This window comes from Pseudopipra pipra, chromosome 8 (assembly GCF_036250125.1).
Source record: "Pseudopipra pipra isolate bDixPip1 chromosome 8, bDixPip1.hap1, whole genome shotgun sequence".
Classification (NCBI taxonomy): domain Eukaryota; kingdom Metazoa; phylum Chordata; class Aves; order Passeriformes; family Pipridae; genus Pseudopipra; species Pseudopipra pipra.
The window spans coordinates 26,340,908-26,361,229 of record NC_087556.1 but is presented as its reverse complement, the minus strand read 5'-3'; the positions used below and the strand labels follow the sequence as shown (position 1 = coordinate 26,361,229).

The 20,322-nt window shown below is 38.8% G+C and overlaps 1 protein-coding gene across 5 annotated transcripts in view; it reads left to right on the top strand.

Annotated features, from left to right (window-relative positions):
* The window catches only part of SORCS1 (sortilin related VPS10 domain containing receptor 1), a 269,664-nt gene that overhangs the window by 175,605 nt on the left and 73,737 nt on the right, over positions 1 to 20,322 (top strand). For all 5 annotated transcript variants that reach the window (XM_064663267.1, XM_064663265.1, XM_064663263.1 and 2 more), the window contains exons 5-6: positions 482 to 555; positions 14,132 to 14,196. In XM_064663267.1, coding sequence (XP_064519337.1) covers positions 482 to 555; positions 14,132 to 14,196 — 139 coding nt within the window. The remainder of the gene's footprint in view (positions 1 to 481; positions 556 to 14,131; positions 14,197 to 20,322) is intronic.

Below are 20,322 nucleotides of genomic sequence, written 5' to 3'. Positions count from 1 at the left end.
TTGCAGGAGAAGGACAAGAGCAGAGGGAGAATCATGGGTTTCTGTGCTATAAGCAACTTGTGCTATTTAAACTCATCCAGTCCTGCAAGAGAAGTTTAGACATGTTGGAACATTTTCGGTGCCAGATTGAAAAAGCTGTCTAAGGATGGCACTGATAAGTAGAATGAGAATGTCCTCCTAATGTAACATCGAGGAAGGCAAATGGATGATGAATTTTCATTCATGGCTGGTTGTTGGGTGTACACATGAAGTGATTCCTCAGGTAATACCAGTTGTGTCCCATATCACACATCTCGGTATTGTCTATGCCAATAAAAGGCACCACAGACACCTTTCAGCTGCCTCAGGTGTGTCCCTTAGAGTTTGGAAGAAGTAAAAGTCTCAAGTCACTGTCTCAGAAGTGATACAGGGTTCTTCAGGTTAATTTCTCTGATGCCTTTGTGTTTTACTGTGATTCACAACTGTTTGTTTTTGTCCCCAGTTATTCAGTTCAGTGGAGTTTGGCAGAAGATGGCTGCTTCTTCATGAGGGAGTTGCACCAAACAGATTCTACTGGTAAGAGCAAAACCCCCTTCCTCATTTCCTAGATGCAACTTCCCCATACATACAGAGATGTTGAAATGAGGTCTTGAAGGCAATATGGCTGAATGCAACCTGCACTGCTGATTTGTTGAGATTAATTTAGAACTGGTATGAAAGGGGCATTGTGTGTTTATACGGCACTCGAAAATTGGGTCTTTGATCTAAGGGTGATGCACAACTGAACCATGCTGAATAATAGTCTGAAGAAAGCATTGATTTGGGATAGGAGAGTGAAGAGTTCAGTCTGATCCTGCTGCAATTAAGGGCCAAAGCCTGAAGTCTTGGAATCTTTGAGGATACCAGCATTTCTGCCACAGGTAGCAGTAGATTCCTCTAGTGGCTGGTGATATGTTTTTAACTACTGTTAGACCTCTGTAGTCCTTGAAAGTTAATGACTGTTGAACTAAAGGCACACACACTTCTTCATTATGAGCTTAAATCACTCTGCAGTAAAGCTTCTAAGCAGCAGTGCAGTGTTTCCAGTCAGGTTTCCAGCTGTATGAATCAGCCACATGTAAGTTCCTCCTGCTGAATCTTTGAATGTCAGTTGTTTTATGGCAATGGCAAAGCATTAGCAAGTCTGATGCCAGAGTTACCTTGCAGAAGTATCAGGGCTTTTTGTCACTAATGCAAGTTGAACTCCTTGCTGCATTAGCGTATGCCATACGATTTGTATCTAAATTCACTTAGGGGCATTACCTACATGGCTGTGATAGAATTCGAGGCATCCATAATGCATGAGTTGACTTAAATTATATAGTCCAAACCAAAGATAAGGTTTTTCTTGCATTTTGCCTTATTTCTCTTTTTGCTTACACTGGTGTAAATCTGTGAGATTTCTCATCAACTCTTCATGGAAGCAGCAGTATGCCTGTGAGCAGAAGTGAGCTTACGTCTTGTGAACATGCCTTTCAAAGAGAAGCTTTGAAATCAGGAGGAGCTGAACCCAATGGTTAAAATAAGACCCCCATGGTAGTTTCTAAACTATAAATTTCTGCCAAACCCACAGGTTTTGAACATATCAAGATTCAGGAATGGTTCAGTCAAATATTTTCTTTTAATTTATAAAAAAAGTAAGAGCTCTAGGTCAAATTTACTTCTAAAATTAAATTTATATTTAGTCTGCAAAGGATATACCATAGATTTTGTTTGCTGCTCCTGCTATTTAATCCTTTCTCAGAACCTGTGTTAGCTGAAGCTTTTGCAAGCTAAATTTCATTTTTGGCTTAAACTTGTTTTCATGTAAGTGTCTGTAGACAGACATGTGTGTATTTCTTTCCTGTAGAATTCTTAAAAGGGTCTCAAAATTTCAGATGCAAACACACAGCTCTACACATCTGGTTTTTTCTGGGCTAATAAAAGCAGAAAGTCACAGAAATCTGGATGCCCAGTCTTTGAGATGTCCAACAAAATTGTAATCACTGAAGAGGGTCAGAGAGATGGAAAGACTGTCCCTGTATCCCCATATTCTGTACAGTGCTCCCAACCTTTTGAAGTTTCCTGTCATTGCTTACAGATCTGGTTTATTGTAAATTGAGATGATGGATGCCTGCAATAAAAATAATGATGAAAATTATCATTTTCCCTTTCTTTGGAGCTCAAACTTTGAAGGCCTCTTAGAACCTAACAAATAAGACAACTCAGGCTTGGAACTTCAAAGGCAAAGAGTAAGTTAAAAGATGAAAAGATGTTGCAACCACCCATCTAACTTCCCTACAGCCAAAAACAAAGCATGAAACTGCAAGCCTGTGTTTTCACCTTGAGTAGAATGTCCTTTGTATAACACATCTCAGTGTAACCTAGACTGTACTTCTGCTATCAAAAATAAAAATAATCAAACTTGGGGAGACAGTGTTGCATCTTATTCTGGCTTATTTATTATGACCATCATCACTCTAGAAAAAAAAATACTGTTAACTGCAATTCTATGGACACTGTCTGTTCTCAAACCTATCTATAGTAGAAAAGAGCTGTGCACGTGTAATTGAGAACCTGTACCCCACAGAGAGCAACACTGGGCTTTTCTATGCACTTCCATTCCTGTGCAGACAAGTAACCTGAGGATAAAAGAGACACTGAAGTGCTGAAGCAGAAGGGCAGCCCTTTGCACTCAATGTGTGGCCACTGCTGACTCCCCATGCAAGAAAAGCAGAAGGGAACTGGAATATAAGAGGGTGCAGGAGTACAGTTGAAATCCAAATTTCTGCAGCAACATCTCTGTATCTAGTGCTGATGCACAAGGTGGATAAAGCCTTGCTCAGTGCCCTATGGTTTGTTGTTGGTAGGGGTTTCTTTAATTAATTATTTTGGCGAGGAAAAATGCAGTCTTATGAATCTGTTGAGCCAGAAGAATGACTTCAACTTCACTTATTCTTAAGAGCAGAAATAAATAGTGAAGTAAAACGTCCCAAAGTCACAACTTTTCAAGAAAAGCAGAATGTGGGGTTACTCTCTCTTGTTGCTGGTGCTTTCTCTAATTTAAATGTGTTTGAAGGAATCAACCAGGACACAGCAGTAATGGGCAGAGAATGAGGGATATTTTCTGTTATCTAAGGAAGGCTGAGGAGTTGCTTTAATACAGATTGCTTCCAATACTGTCTAAACTAGGACTTCTCTAAAAGTGGAATACACAAAGCAAGGCCTGCATTTAGTTACACTGCTTCTTTTGATAGGAAGGGTCATCTGGAAGACTTTAAAGACTTTTACATGGATTTGAAGGGTTTGTGAAACCAAAGATGCATTTTCCTTATTGCTCACTGATATTTTCATTGCTATTTTAGTCTCTCATATTGCCTTGTAAATAGTTTGTGGGTCACTCTAAGTCTTGTGAGTAAACACCACTGGGCTTCCTAGTTTTAGTCTTGAGAAGGCTCTACCTGCAGATGCTGTCAGAGAATTTTTAGTGTCTTTTACAGCTGCATTTCTTATATATATTTCCAGGAGAATTTTCTTCTTTATTTGCTTATTTTTTGGCTGCTCCATGAAACACTGCCTTCTACTGCTACCCCAGAGAAATTTAACCCCGTGAAAGAAAACACTGAAGCAATCTGATAATGCCTACTACATAACTCTGAGAAAATACTCTGTGTGGACACAATTCAGCTCCTTGTAACTAATATGTATTTTGTATTCTTGCATCCTCTCATTAAGAGGAGTCATTAACATGGAAATAGAATATTTGTTTATTCAGAGCTCCTCTGTCTCCCTTTTCATTCTTCCACCTGCAGCTCCAAGTGGTGCCCTGACATCCACACTTGTGATGAAAGAAGTGTAATGTCACTTTTTGGAGGTAGATATAAGGTGAGAGATGAACAGATGAACTCAAGCCATTAAAATAAAAGGGTACTGGAGTTTTCTTGTCTTAAAAATACCACCAAACAGCAAAATAAAACACATGTAGAAAAAGGGGATCTGTAATTTTCTAAATCATTAAAAGGTTGTGAAGACACATTTGTGCTGGGCAGGCTTTAATGATGGACTACTATAAAACAGACATCTCTAATAATTGCTATAATTTGGGTACCATCACATATCTGTTTACATAATCTAAGCATGTGAAAGTGGTATACTGAGGAAAATGTAATCCACTCAGAGAGTCAACCACATTATGTGTCAGATGGAGACATGAAAGAATCCACACTGCATACAACCCCGAGGCATGGCAGTTCTGCACTGTATCAACAGTTTTCATGTTTTTTATAATTTCTATGGCAGCTTCTTGAGATTTTGCTGTTAAATGTACTGTGACAGAAAAATACATGAAAGTTATCAAGGTACTTGGTAATTCTGGAACTGTGCTCTATGAAAATACCCTAATTACTAGGAAGGAATATTCTAAGTGATAAATACTTCATCAGGGTAATACAGGAACAGCAAGTTAATGTAACATGGATTATTGCTGATAGCACAGTGTTTACTGATGTAGTTGACATTAGGGGAAGAGAATGCAGTAGATCCTAGTTTAAAAAAATTGGATAAATGCTTTATCTAAATATTTCTGAGTTTATTTTTGTGACACTTGGTCATTTTTGATGTACATTCCTATGATGGAATTTTGCTGGTGAAGATGCTGATTTGTAGTGAATACAATTGTGAACACAATTGGCCAATCAGTTACGCTGGTAATTACATTACATTTTTCTTCTTTTTTTAAAGTGGTCCAGTCGTCTAGTCAAAGTTCACTAATGACACTTGTGACTTGCAAATCCAAATATCCATGACCAGTGGTTGCAAAAAACCTGGTCAAACCTAGTTCAATATGGCCAAAATATATATGCAGACATTCATTGCTCATTAAAAGACAGGTTTTTATTCTAGTCCTCAGATCAAGTCATGCCTTCCACCAGAAATTATTTTCTGAAAGTCAGTAAGTCAAAGTATCACAATTGGAGCTGTCTGTAAAAAAAATAAGAACATAAGGTTGAAAATCTCATTAAAATGTCTGGAAAACATAATTTTTTTAAATCAAAATGAGACGTTTTACTTTTTAATTCTAATCAAAACCCAATCTTGAAAAACTTCAGGGGGAGAGGGAAAAAATAAAACCGAATAATAAAAGTGTCTTAAAAACTAACATAAAATGAACAGTACAGAAGCCCAGCTAGTAAATTATATCATCAAGTTATAATCATTATCTATACAATGGTATTGATTTTATTTTTTTACTTATTTGGGTATTGCACACAGCCCAGCAAGTGGGAGAAATACAAAAGAAGTACAACTCCATACTTCAAGAAGACCAGAGAGCTGTAGCACCTTTCCTTTGAAAACACTCTGAGAGAGTTGGGGTTGTTCAGCCCAGAGAAGAGAAGGCTCTGGGGAGACCTTAGGGCCCCTTCTAGTACCTAAAGGGGCTACAAGAGAGCTGGAGGGGGATTTTTGACAAGGACATGGAGTGATAAGAAAAGGGGTAATGGCTTCAAACTGAAAAAGAGTGGGTTTAGAATAGATATTGAGAGGAAATTTTTTACTGTGAGAATGGTGAGGCCCTGGCACAGGTTGTGCAGAGAAGCTGTGGCTGCCCCATCCCTAGAAGGGTTCAAGGCCAGGTTGGATGGGGTTTTGAGCAACCTCTTTTGTGGAAGGTGTCCCTGCCCATGGCAGGAGATTGGGAACTAGGTGATCTTTAAGGTCCCTTCCAACTTAAACCATTTATGATTTCCAGTAGGGTCATGAGTTCATGATGTTAATGATTCCCTGAAGAAATTAAAGGAGATGTGTCAGTTTGATAAGAAATGTTTCTAGGTCTCCATTCCATCTTGTGTTTTTCTGAGGATAAGAAGGAGAAGCAAATGGAGACAAATATTGTAAAAGAAGCAGCCAACCAACCTTTCCCCTCAAATAATACAAAAATATGCACACACACTGAAGGGGAAAAAAACTGGTAAGGGAGGACAGATGAGTAGATAGGGCTATATTTGTGTTTCTTATATGAGTAGTGGGAAAGGAAGTTAATCTTCACAGTATAATTATAGAGTATATATCTTTTCCAGAGGAAGCTGGAGACTATATTTTAAAAGCTCTGACTGTGTTCATTGGAGCAGCTGAAAGAGCTGAAAATTAAGGAGAAAAGGTGTCACAACCCTGTTAAAAACTTCATTATATTCAAGCAGTTGGAGCAAGCTGGGAAAACCGTCCCAGTGTTCTTGTCAGATCTTGGCTTGGTGAGATTTACACACCCACCCAGGTGGGCTGAAACAATTTAAATGGCACAGTATCTAGGCTGTTTACAAATGATGCTGTGTATGGCTGAACAAGACCTTTTAATCACTGCAGGGCAACTGCTGGAGGCTGGTGGGAAAGATGCCAATCAAAGTGCATTGTGACAGTCTCTCCAGAAAATCATCCACTTGATCTAGCACACAAACCATTTCTATGAGTTGAAGTGTACCAGAAATTTAATTAAAAAATTATGTATTTCATAGCTTAAATACGGTGGATATGGGCACATGCCAGAGGAACCCATGTCACTTTTCAGGACATCTGAATTAAGCAACCGACTGATGGGGAATAGCAAGAGTTGTAGGACTGCCCTTCTGCTTCAGCACTTCAGTGCTTTTTTATCCTCAGGTTACTTGGCAGCCCAGAAATGGAAATACATAGAAAATTTTCCTTAGTTTTCTTTTTTTTTTTTTTTTATTTCCCTGCATTGAACACCAAACATTTGTTTCCAGTTTGACTTTGAGAGAAAGTCAGACTGAAGGTCTATCTGTACCTCTTTCTTTGTGATACAAATGAAATCTCCTAGATTTATCTTGGGAATTAGGATTTTGTTCCTGTCTGGCTTCCAGAGTTACAAACTCCCCAGCCCCATGTGGATCAGCAAGGACAGAAAAAAGACATGCAGCATTCTCTTTCTCTTGTTGTTAAAAGCTCAGTTAGACTCTGGATTTATGATAAGGATTAGTTCTTAAGAAACTGAGATCCAAAATACATGATTTCTTCTCTGGATAAGATTGAGAGAATTATGAAGTCACACAGCAGCAATCTGGTCCACTGAGTCTGAAATAACCAGATCCTCTGGTCCCAGCAGTTTCTTGAGAGACCTTGTAACTCATAATCAAAGCAGGATTCATCAGAGCAAAGTATAACTTCTCAGTCTCAAATCTTTAGTCTGGCAGAGTTCCACAATGTGAGTGAAAAAGGGTTCTCAGCCCTTTTTGCATGTCATGGGGACTCTAGAGATGGGTGTAAAATAATAGAATGTTGTTCTAAAAAGTCAGAACTGAGCAGAATCTTGACTGTTTACCTGACTACCCTCTTTCTTCCCCTAGAGTCTCATCCTCCAGTTTTGAATAGGGAGAATAGGTATATACACCTGAAAAAGCCTTTTGAGACCAAGGAGCCCCAGTCTGATTGATGTGTAGGTTGATGTGTTTTGGTTTTCCCAGTTCAGCAGATTTATCTTAAAAAAACCATCCAGAGATACTTTATAAATGCGTACAGGCTCCCACGAGCTTCAGCTTCTCTCCATCGTCCACTTTCCCTCATTAAAGTTCTGCAGAAGTAGGCAAGCATCCGTATACGAGGTTTAAAATCTTGATTTGGGTGCTACTCGTCAGCCTGCAGTGCTCTGCAGGACCTGGAACCTGTCAGTCTCCAACGGGCATTGGGGTAAGCAGCTGATTTCTCTGTATCCACCTATAAGGGACAGACCTTGAGAAGGTGAAGCAGTTTCACAGTTAAACTACCTGTGGATTCATCTAGATCTGTATCAGGAAGGTTTCACTGCTGTATTGTGTTGTATGTTTAATGAGTAGCACACTGTGTTACCAGAGTTGACTTTGCACTCTTGCTCTAAATGACTTGCTGGCTTCCTCCAGAGCTTCCTGACTCAGGGCCACAGCACTACAAGATGTGTCTTAACACAGTGGGAAATTGTGATCCTATTAGGCTGTACCAGCAGAGAAGCCATAAGTCACATAGGTTTGGTTTATGATATCAGGGAGCTGAGTTCAGAGGGTATAACTAGGGGGTACCTTCTTCATTCTCTCCCTTCAAGCCAAATTGTAGTCTTAAGTTTCCTGCAAGATATGAAAAAGAGATATAGGACAGAAGGGCTGTCGTAAAATCAGGATCTAATCCTAGTAACTGAATTTTATCCACTTAATTTAGATTGTTATTTTAAGACATTCCTCCCACCCAATGTTATGAACAATAGATAGCTACCTCCCTGAGAATTCACATCCATCTGTTTCAGAGATTTAGCCAAGTTGCCTCTCTGGAGCTTCCCACAGAAAGCTGTGGTGTTACTGCAGCAGAGGAGAGGGCTTGATTTGCTACTGTCCTCAAAGCTGTGGGGTGTATACACAGCATGGTGTGGAAGCCTGTGGATAATTGTGCTCTAGGGCTGTAAAAAGGGATGGTGAGAGTAGAAGGGACTCCCCATGGCCTGGAAAGGACACCACTACCCCTGTTTACCTGCTCATCTGTTCTAGAGTTAGCAGCAACAACCACCTGTTTTTCTGTCAGTGCTGTGAGGTGGCACAACTAGGAGAAATTGGGCTTTAGTCACTTAACTGCTATTTTCTGTCAGTTCTGGAGAAAAGGTGACAAACTGAGTAAAGCATACCAAAGGATGCATTTGGCCCAGCTGGATTTGGCTGCCAGCTGAACTGCGCAAAATGGTGTCTGATTGCATCTGATTGGACAATGTGGGAAAGAATACAGCAGAGATGTAGCAGGGAAAATATAATTAAATTAATATGAGGGTAGATTTATTAGCCAAATATAAAGAAATGAAGTGCTGATTTATGCCTATCTGGAATCTGGCCCTTTGTTTTTAAAACATGTCTGGAGAATGTGGTTAAGTTAAAGCTAGAAAGAAGTCCTTAAAGTAGGAATAGTAAAATCTGTGAAATTTCACATAATAGGGACTGAACTAAAGAAACCACAAGAATTGCCTCCCACACTAAGCTTCCTGGGACAGATTCACTGATCTCTGCAAGCAAAAAAGGAGCAGAGAGTATCTGCGAAGTCCTCATGGAGTCAATATAGTAGTAAAAGAAAAAGAGCCTGGAGGACTCTCAAGCTCTATTTTTGTCTCTGCCATACAGCAACTGTGTGATCTTGGTCAAATCAATGAGGTCCCTGTGCTCTTGACTAATCAGTGAAGTTTATCCATAAAGCTGAGAACAAAAATTTTCCTCAGCCCCTGTTTCTAACTTGGTCTCCTTGTCTCGTACTTTTCCATAGGTCTTGAACAAATCAGTAGCATGCAGGGAAGGTTACTTAAAGGTCGATTGTCAAGTGCTTTTGTATCTTTGGACAAAAAGCTCCCTGTTCAGTGCTACATGTTACTATTTTTATGAATGGCAATTAGGATTTAAAGTGTTACAGAAGCATCAGTGGGACCAAAAAGTTAATGCTACCGAGGACTCCATGAGCATCATCCACTGTTGTTTTCTTTCTGTCCTTAAAAGCAAAAACCTGCCATTCACTAAGTTGAAATAAGCTGTCTGTTTTTTAACATGAAGTGGTGGGATATGTCCCAGAGGTGGTGGGGGAGCTGGTTTTGCATTGGCAAGATTTATGATAAGGGATTCGCATGGATGCTGAGGCTAAAGGAAGATAAATCCCCAAAGGCAAATTCTACCAATAATTGAATTACAAAGCCATTATCATGTGCTGAACAGAGCAACTTTATAGCTCTATTGTGACAGGATAAAGCTTGTTAGAATATTTATGTTCATAGGACAACTTTGGCATAAGGATCTCTAAGAGTACGTTCTCTTCCACCTGTCTTGTTGCAGCTAGTTAGTCTTTCTGTGTCATGCAGTATATGTGGAAATGGGGATGTGCTTAAATTGGGACTGGGAAAAAGGAATGCTGAAGGTCAGGAGACGTCTCAAAATAAGTAACATGTTAAGAACAAAGTCATCTGCAGAATGCAACAGAGGCAAATGAGCATTTTAAATAATGACTAGTCAGGCTGGATTTTCCAAGCAATGTGTCAGTTTTCTGTTTGGTATTGCATTGTAGCCACTTCTGAGCTACTCTGAGTCAGTTTTGATAAGTTCAAAACGGCCAGAACTGTATGGAACTCATTCCATCCACGTTAGAAGAGGCATGCTGTTATCTGTCATTTATCAGCTGTCCTTTGCTGCATGAACAAGTCATACCTGTTTATCCCCCAAAGAAGGTGAGGTATAATTATAGGAGTCCTAATTCTGCACTTGTTCATTTCTTCTGAGACATGGGAAAGCTGCATAATGTCTCTGTCCTCATGTAAAGAATGAAGGACATTTGCACTGGTTCTGCCTGTGAAAAGGACATAGTAGCATTTCTATTCTTCCAGCCTTTCATTCTGGGCCATTTGCATTGAAGATTATGTAAAATAACAATGTCTTTTATTGCCTGAACTTAAAAGATCTTTGATCTTGGCTGCTGTGAGCATGTATGATACAAGGAATACATATGGAAAGACTACCATAAAGTTTCTTGTGCATATAGTCCCAGATATGGTTTGACTGTGTCTGAAGTCAATTATTCAAAACCAAAAGCACCCAAAGCTACTTTCCAGAATGCACAAACCCTTGAGATGCAGTCCTTATTGTGTGGTGTTTCAAGTTCTTTGTTTATGAAAAAATGGTAGTTTGAAATTAGGTGCACCAAATGGAAGCTTTTGCTTTCTTCACAATGATGCCTTTTTGCAGTTCTAAGTGGTCTGACTGCCTTGCAAGCCTCATCAGTTCCCAGCATCCATAAACAATTGCTTTTGTCCCTAGAAGTGAAAAAAGATAGAAGAGGTGGAAACTCCAGGATAACAGGGTCTCTATTGAATTTTCTTGGCTCAGAAGAGCTGACAGGCCAAGGAAGCCAAGGTTTTAGAAATGTTTCAGACAGAGAAGATGGCAAGGGGTTGGTCACTACAGAAATATGCCAACTAGCATTTACTGTGCAATGGGCAGTGCCAGGCTGCTTTTGTTTAGCTCAGCCTAGTTCTTAACCAGAGGATGATTTGGGGTCTTTTCCCTTTGCTGCTTCTCACGGTGGATATAGAATCTGCATTCAGAGCAATTACTGCACTGCAGCCAGTGATATCGATTTGTGAGACTCTCAAGTGTAGATGACTACTTAGCAGGCTTGATGATGATTAAAATTTTAGGAAGCAACTTTGTAATAGGACTGCGGGGGTCCTACATTTTTCAAAATGTAAGCATCTCCAGTGTAAAGGCAGTGAGGTCATTGCCTTCCACTCCTCTCAGCTTTTCTAAATCCTCATTTTCCCCAAAGATTTTTTTCTTTTTTTTTCTATCTTTTTCATTTTTCAAAATGTCCAGACAATTATAGCAACAAAACAGTAAAAGTTAATCACAAAAATACAATAGGCACCGTTCAACAGAAAGTACTGCAAGGATATCCCCTGAAGTTTCAGGGAGTATTACGGAAAGCCTGAGATTAAAGGGACAGACAAAGGGCATGCTGGCATTTTACCACAAAGTGAAAACATAGACTCTGGCAAGAAGAAAAGTTTGTGGATATATGAGGGTTTGGTCTTTGAGAATGAATGCGGAAAGGGAAGAATGGATTTGAGAAAGAAAGAACTGCCAACATAGTGAACAAAAGTTTGCTCAGAATAGGGAATGGCAAAGAGAAGGCTACCCGGGACCTTTAATTACAATCCCCTTGTAATTACCCCTTTAATTACAATTCATAGTTTATCTGTAATTTGTGTTTTTAAAGGTAGATAATAAACATATTTCAGGTCTTTAGGGTTACCTGCTTTGGGACTGTTGCCTAAAATGGAAGAAAAGTTTTCATCGTTGTCATCACATTTCTAAGTTGCAGATGTTAGGAGATATCAAAGGAAAGGAAACCCTTGAGTAGATGAATAATGTTTATCACCAGTCATGTTTCAGCCATCCTTGTTCTGTACATCCTTAGGACAACTGATGGCCTAATTCTGCCTTGAACTGGAGCTTCTACAGTCCCAATACTGGCTGTTGTAGTGTTAGACAAAGTAATATGCAGGTGACTACAGCTACAGCTGTAGCCTTACAACTTTCAGGGTTTTATGAGTCCTGATTTTTATATGGTTCTCTTAAATCATCTAAGATTTTAATATAAATTATGGCTCATATCAGCAGTGAAAGTAACAGTGACAATCACACCCCATCCATCAGTGAGATATATCATTCTGAATTGGCTGTCTTTGCTTGAGAAGATGCAACAGAGGTTTTTCTTGGGGTCAGAATAGCACTGTGAGGAGGAAACTCACAAAACACGTAACTGTAGACTTGTATGCTTTAACTAGGGCAACAACTTCTTTGCTGGATAATTACCATTGTTGTGTGTCTCTGAAGAGACAAAGTGCTCAAATTCATGGAATATATTCCTTGTTTCTTTGCAGAGTTCACATCCCCATGGGGGTGTGTGAGGTCAGGAGGAGGAATGCACTGACAAAGCTGGACTGTGTTTTCTGTTCTTCAACCCAGTTCCAGGTGGGCTATTTTAATAGTCCCAGTATTTAAAGCCCACTTAAATAAACAAGTCTGAAGAGGAGATATGCCATATTGTAAGCTTAGTCCTTCTACCTTTTTTTAGCCCTATTTGTCACTGGCATCTATCTACGTTGAACTGAATTGTAACTAGCAGGCCCGGCATTTTGGCTCTAAACTTGCTGATGATGGCAGGTATAAGAAAAATGCCCTAGGAAGGTGTTTCTTTACCACCCACTTGGTGTCAATTATCAGGAAGCAGAGATTTTAAATGGAAGTTGAATGTTTAGGAGAATAAGACCTTGCCATAAACTTTATTAAAAATGGAGAAGAGGTGAAAGCAATGCTGGCTCAGAGTATTTTCTGAAAATTCAGTTCCCAGAAAAGGAGAACAAAAAAATCCAAACCTTTTCTAACTGGTGAATTGCTACAGATTTTGTCAAGCAAAGCTAAGGATTAATCAGGACACAGATAACCTTGTTATTGTTAACATTTTTATAATAGTTATTAGTTAATGCACATGATGATTAAGCTCTGGAGGTACCTCTGATTGCAGTCAGTGGGAACTGAATTAAGGTCTAAATCACTGTTTGAATCTCACTTCTGATTTCTTAAAAAATAATGAGGCTCTGAACAGAACATCTAATTTGTCTATCACTGGAAATGAATGCATGTCTTCCCTCATGGTTCTATTAACTTGGAAGTCAGGAAGCTAACAGGAAACTGTTGTTTAACCCTTAGCTTTAATCTGGGATTATGACTTGAGTGATAGGACTAAGACCAGAAACAAGGCTGATTATCAGAGATGCTGCTGAGGCTGCTGTACAATGGGATTGGTACATTCTTGCAGTAAGCATTTCCATAGTTCAGACTGTCTGTCAAACCACTGGCCATTTGGATTCTTCCAAGGAGTTGATGAGGACGGACCAGGGAAACCTTAACAATGGAAGCAGAGCTTGGTTCCATAAACCCCTATTTGTCATACTCATTATCTCTATTTGTTACTTGTTAATTCAGAGTGAACAAACAGTCATTTTCTGAGTCAATGTGACATTTCTTTTATTAATGAAACACGTTTTTATTAGATCAGAAGTAATAAAATGTCCCAGGATAAAATGAGTTTTTAAAACTTCTTAATTAATGAGGGAACATTGATCATTAAGAGTGTCAATTAAGCAAATGTGCATAAAATGTCCAATATAAAGGAACAGCTATAATTAGTATGATGGCAAATTCTATTATCTCATCTATTAAAGTCTTCTGTATCCCACCCTGAACTGAAGTGCATCCTTCTGACCAAACCAGAAGACACATCAAAATGGCAGGTGTCAGCCGGAACAGAAACAGGTAAGTGTCCATGTGGAAAGAAGTGAAGGGGTCAGATAAAGAACTCATAAGTACAATGGCATTGATTAGATAACATGGTAGAATTTCTTTAAAATATTCAACTTTATTTTAGGGAAAACTCCAAAATGCTTTCAAAACTGTCAGTTCTTATTTGTGAGTATGAATTTATGTCCACTTAAAGAGGATCTCCTGTGAAACTAATTTCTCAGACATTCATGGTATATGTTGTTTTTAATACCTTTATCTCAATCTGTCTTTTACAGGTCTATGATGGGGAATGGTAGAGAGCCTGATCTCGTGCACCTGGAGGCAAAGACAGCGGATGGTCGTAAGTAGATCAGCTTTTAAATATTGTGGTATACTGGACTGTCCTCATATTCTTATAACCACACAATATGACAGTAGAAATCTGACTTCTTTTTAGTTGTTCACTCATTTAATATGAGTGCTTTGGCTGTTTCAAGTCAGGTCTGTCAGAAGACAGGCATTTCCAGAAAGGCAAAAAGTTGGGTTTAACAGGCTGTGAAAGGAGCTGAGAACATGGTAAGGAAGAATAGGTGATAAGCAGTAATTGGAGCTACTCCACAGAGCACTTTTGTTTCTTCTTACGTGATTTTTGTTGATGGGAACATGACATTGCAGAGAAGTTCCTGAGTCACAAAGTCTAGCTGCTAGTTTTTTCACACAGTACATAGCTTCACCTTGTTCACAGCTTTATAGTTTTAGCAGACCAGGGATACTGTGCCTTAGGTACTGCGTTTGAAAATACCTTGTTTCTCTCTCATTAGAAACCTTTTAATGACCAGCCTAAGTGTATTTTTCACTGTTCCTGCTTGTCCTGTCATTGTCCTTCACATTCACCAGCTCCTTTTCCTCCCTGCTTTGCCTCTTGATGTTTTTTTTTTTCCCATTCCAGGAGCCTCCTTTAGCTGCAGCTCCAAAATATTCTCCTAATTGACCATAAATTCTCTCGGGCACCCTAAGCCACCCGCTGACCTTTTCTCCTCCCAGCCATGCTTCCTCAAGGTCTATCTTTGAGCTCCACTTTGCAGATCTTTCTCCTTGGATTTCTTTCCCACTCCATTGGATTTTCTCAGGCAGGCATGACACTTGAAAGCCTGGCTGCCATTGATCATCACTATAATTCCATATTGTTTCCTCAGTAAACAGCAGCTTTGCTGCAACATAACAAGAAGATTTTTACCATTTTCAATACAAAAGTATTAATGATGCATTCAATTAATTACTTTTTAAATGGATGAATTTCTCCCTTGAATTTTACCCTCAACTGCGATGGTGTTACTTAAAATGTGTATTTTGTCTCTGTAAACTTGAAAACTATCTGAAAAGTTTATTGTTGGGTAATCTGGTTTTTAACTTATGGAAATTTATCTTGAAAGAGAATTTTTTGGAAGATGAATTTTGAGAAGAAACAGTTGTGATAGAAACTATAAAGTTTTAAAGGTTTCCCTGTCAAGATATGCAAAATAGCAAAAGTGAAAGAATGTATTATCTCTATTTCTTATCATTTATGATCTAGGATTATTATTTCTCCTCTCAATTTCACTTACCAGATATGGCACCAGGGCTGGGGACATGAGGCTCCCTGTTTCTTGGGACATGCTAAATGAGAATGAAATATTCTTAACAGTGTCTATTTCAGCACCAAATAGTGCTCTTATAAGTCATTAAGAATTTGTGGTCACTGAGATTAAGGATTACAAGCGATGTTTAAGGAGCTATATTTTGGCAATGTTTTTAAGGGATGTTCAGCTCACAGTGGGCAGAGACAGTGCCACGCACCAAATGCTTTGGATGATCTTTTTGAGTTCTTAGGCTGAAATAAGAACATATTGCACAGCTATCACACATTTCTACAAAATGCTTCTTGAGTTCTCAACAAATTAGTAAGCTTTATTACAGCACTTAAGGTGAAAACCAAAAAACAAATACAAGAAACTGGCTTCACTGAGTAATCGGGCATATTAGTAAAAAGAATTGTAGAATAACAAATTATTGCTCAAGAACTGAGCTCTAATAACAGATTCTGCACACTTATATTGGTTTGGTTGTGAGGCAGCACAACTTAAGTATTTCAGTTTAGTCAGTGACAGAACTACTAATTAAATGTTTCAGTGGTGTCAAACTTTCAGCCGGTGGTGACTGCTCTTGCAAACCAGTCCTTTGCATGAAACTTCTGCTAATGAGTCAAAAGGTCCTCAAATCACCTCCTTGGCAGTATAAGAAAATGTGTTGGATTTTCAGTAAGTGCATGCTCTGTTTGGCCTTTTGTTCCAGGGAGTGTTGGTTTCCAGCAGAGGACTATGGTGTGTAGCTGAAAGCAGTAACCTTGGAACATATCACAGCATTTTTTGCCAGATGTTTGGAAGCACTGCAGGTCACAGGATTTAAAGACTGACTGCACATGGTCCTTTATTCTAGTTACCGTGACCAACTCAGTATATACGGGTCTCTTGGCTACTAGAGCTTTCTTTTAAGTACTAAATCAGTCTCCTTTTCCTGCACAAAGTAACCATAAACCTCCAATGGATATAGAAACCTTGACCTCTGGAATGGAGCAGGTGTGTTGCTACCAGTGGGGTGATAGAGGGAACTGTGCTGAAGTGAGAAAGATACCTTTTTTCCAAACTGAAGGTAATTTACAAATAATTTTCTTGAGGTTTTTATGTTTGGTGGTTTTTTGGTGTTTTTAAAAATATTTTTGCATTTACTTATTTATACTTTGTTTGGAATATCTCTTTTGAGAGTTAACCAAGTGTAAAATTTCAATAAAGGGATTAAATGTGAGAAGGTAGATTTGCCAAAACAAGACAGGGAGAAAGAAGGAAAGAAAAGGGAGTAGTGTGGAAACAGCCACACACTCTGTGCAATGAAATAAAAGATTATACGAAGTGGAAATAGAAGGGCTAAGCAAGAAGCTGCTGAACTCAGTATAAATAAGAAAAAACCTCCTCATTCTTGTGCTGATATATTTTCCAGCAGAAGCTGAATAGTACAACTGCAGCTTTAGGTGAGAAGAAGTAGAAATGTCAGCAGGATACAGGGTTAGCCCTTCTCCCTGACCAAGTCATTTGAGAACATCAGCAACAACCTTAGCCTTGGGCTTTCCTTGCTAGAATAACTCTCTGTCTCTGCTCTCTGATTATCGTCTGTCTGTGCATTTTATTTATTGTGTTTATTTACATAATGTAAAAGGTTTGCAAGGACCAAAACAAGAGTCTCTTATCAGGCATAAATCAGTATAACTTCAGTAGCATGTTGATTTACACCTGCTGAGGATCTGGCTAGCAATGTTGTTCCTGAGTCCATGTTCTCCCTACATTTTTTTCCCTCGGGATCCAGAAAAATCTGGACTCCTGAACACACTGTGTCTTATCACACTAGGGTGCAGGTAAAGATGAACAAAATGAGTACATTCTGTTCAATATAGTTGTATTGATGGAGACAGATTTGCAGGGCTAATCATAGCCATTTATGTTTTTAATCCTCTTTGTGTAAATTTTGGAGAGCACTGTGCAAATTTTCATCTAGAGAAATGTGATGGTTTTGTTTATTTTTTAAAGGCTTCAGGCCCAATCCAATTCAATCTGGGACCGAGAGTATATAGTAAAACTTTTTTTTTTGGTTGGAAGAAGTTCATATGAACGTTATCTCACATTTCCATTTGTACACTTGGATATCCCTGGTGTTCCACTTTGATTTTGGAACAGGATCAAAGGCGAGCTTGCAAAGTCAGCAGGAATTGTGAATTTTTTTTGTCTAACCTCAGGTCAACACCCCAGGAAGATAATTAATCCCCTACAGTTCTTAACCCTATGATAAGCTTCTCTTTGTTATGTTCACCATCACAGTCAGCAGGCAGAGCGATGGTGGAAGTTAAATTTAGGTTTGCTCAAATGCAACTTGAGGTGCTTTCAGAAGGTGGAAACTTAATGACATGTGGGGTTTAGGTTTATAAAGAATACACAAGTCCTGAAAGATCCAAAATTAATGGGCTTATCTGATTTGAGCTAGGGAGGATTATCCCAGTAAGGCCTGATTCAAGCTAATTAACATGAGAAGTAATTTTTATTCATGTGGGTGCCTACTGAGGAATCCAGTTGGTGAGAATTAGAAAGATAGATTCCTACAAAGCATTTGGAACTAACTGGGTAGTTAGTACTATCCAGTACTAACTGGGTAGTACCATGTTCATCTGGGTACTACCATGTTCATTAGTTACAGAATGCTAGTCATCCTTCAAAAGCAAAAACTATCCCTAATAGTACTACCCAGTACTAACTGGGTAGTTAGTACTACCCAGTACTAACTGAGTACCCACTGGCCCTCCACAGAATGGCAAAACTGACTCAGAGGATGTCTAAGTGACAGTTCCTAACAGGAAAACCAACTGTTACATTTATGAGACATGCATTTGCTTATTTAGATGACACCAATTGATTTGGACTAAAGTTATTAATTTATGTGGGTTTTTTTTAAAGCGTGGATGAAAGAAGCTGAGGGGTTTTCTAATGTGCTGGCAAAAATTTAGAGAGCTCCTGATACTTAAAAAGTAGTTCTGTTTCCTTTGCTTTTCTTCTGCTGTCCTGATTCACACAGCAACTTTCCTTAATGCAAGGTAATTTAGGTGATGCAGGTAAGACCAAAGTTTCACCTGGGGTCAGCATATGTGTTCTACTTGCTGGTCAGCAGGGACTGAGCATCTGACCAATAATGTCTGAATCACAAAGTTGCACTAGGAGTTTAATTTCTGTTTTCACAGAAGATTGCTAGGAAGAATAAAATAATCAGTGTAGTGGAAAAAATGAGTAGGCAACTTAGCCTGATAGTGTTTTACTAACATAACTAAAATGATGAATTAATTTCCACAGTATCCTAAACCTGTGCAATGATTTTTTTTTCTTATTGTAATTAATGTTTTTTCCTGATCATGATTAGTATTTGTCCTGGAGAATGACATCTGTTAGTTTCTCTAATTATAACTTTATGCCAGAAATGGTAGAGGATTTGCTTCCCTATGTAAAGAAAGATTTCCGACACTGACATGCAGTGAAGAAAGAGTAGCAGCAGGATAAAACCAGATTTGTGAGTAGTTAGTAAATAGGATGGTTTCGTTTCATTGATCTTCATTACTGGTTAATTGCTTTGCAGTTGCCGAGTCCTGGAGAGTTGTGAGCATATTCCCATACCATGAATGTTTCACAAATCAACATTCAGACCAGATGGAAATGGATAAAGAACAGTCATTTTTTGTGTTTCTCAAAAAAAAGGAGTAGAAAGATTAAAGTATGAGAGAACATTTAATTAAATTCTGGAATTCATTGCCATGGGAGGTTGTGAATGTTGAAGATGCACTGGGACTACTAAGGCACCTGGACTACTAAGGCAGCCTAGACTTCTGTTATTAGTCACTGGTGGAGAGGGGTAACAGGCCTGGGTCTTTCAGTGACATACGTTACTACCATGTTCATTAGTTACAGAATGCTAGTCATCCTTCAAAAGCAAAAACTATTCCTAATGTCTAAGTTGCTCAGAAACGCCCTGGGATACTCCATAGAAAATCTGGAAGAGAAAAAAATCATAGATTATATGGATACTCTTTGCATAAAATTCCTGATTTGTCCTTGGTGGGTTTATTTGTAGAGAGAAGGATACATTCCCTAATGAATTAAATACAAGAAAAAAAAATTGTACATTTGTAGAGTACGGTGAATATTTTCTCTGACTCTCCCTGTAATCAAATAAGGTTTTTGAAAGATATGCATGCGAGCTTAGGCTGCTTAGAAAGCAGTGGGTATTAGGGTTTCATATGTAATCCAAAATAGTACTCAGCAACAAAATATCCTGAAGAAATTCCCACTCTGCTTTAGGAAGGGATCTAAAACTCTTCTGTGTACTTTTGCAGAGGCTCACCAACCTCCAGTAACCACCCATAACCTTCCCTCTAGAGCAACTAAAGAAGAAATGTCTCTGGGACAGGTTGGATCCATTTCCCTTGAGAACATATTAGCATGGAGCTCAAGCTAAATAGAAAAGACTAAAATATTTCATGGCACAGGATCTCTCTGGCTCTTAACTTCTACTATGTGTTAGCATTTACAATTCTCTTTGACCACTGAAACAGATTAATTTTGTCAGAGGTTTCCCTTACAAGAAGTCAAGAAGTCTCCTCTGTTCTTGTGTTCTGTGACTTCTTGCATCCTCTTTAGAAATAGCTGCCATTACCCAAGAAGAATACTACTCTGGGTGTCTAAACCTGTCAAAATCAAAGTGTCTGGGGGTGTAAGAGCTGGGAGTTGCTATGTTCTTCTCTCCAGGCACAGTGTGACTTTCTTGTTGTATATTAAAACCAGCAGCTGTTGTTGGAGGTGAGGGTTCTGGAAATGAAAAGCATAATGTCCTAATTACCTATGGTGGGGAAAACATCTGTGCA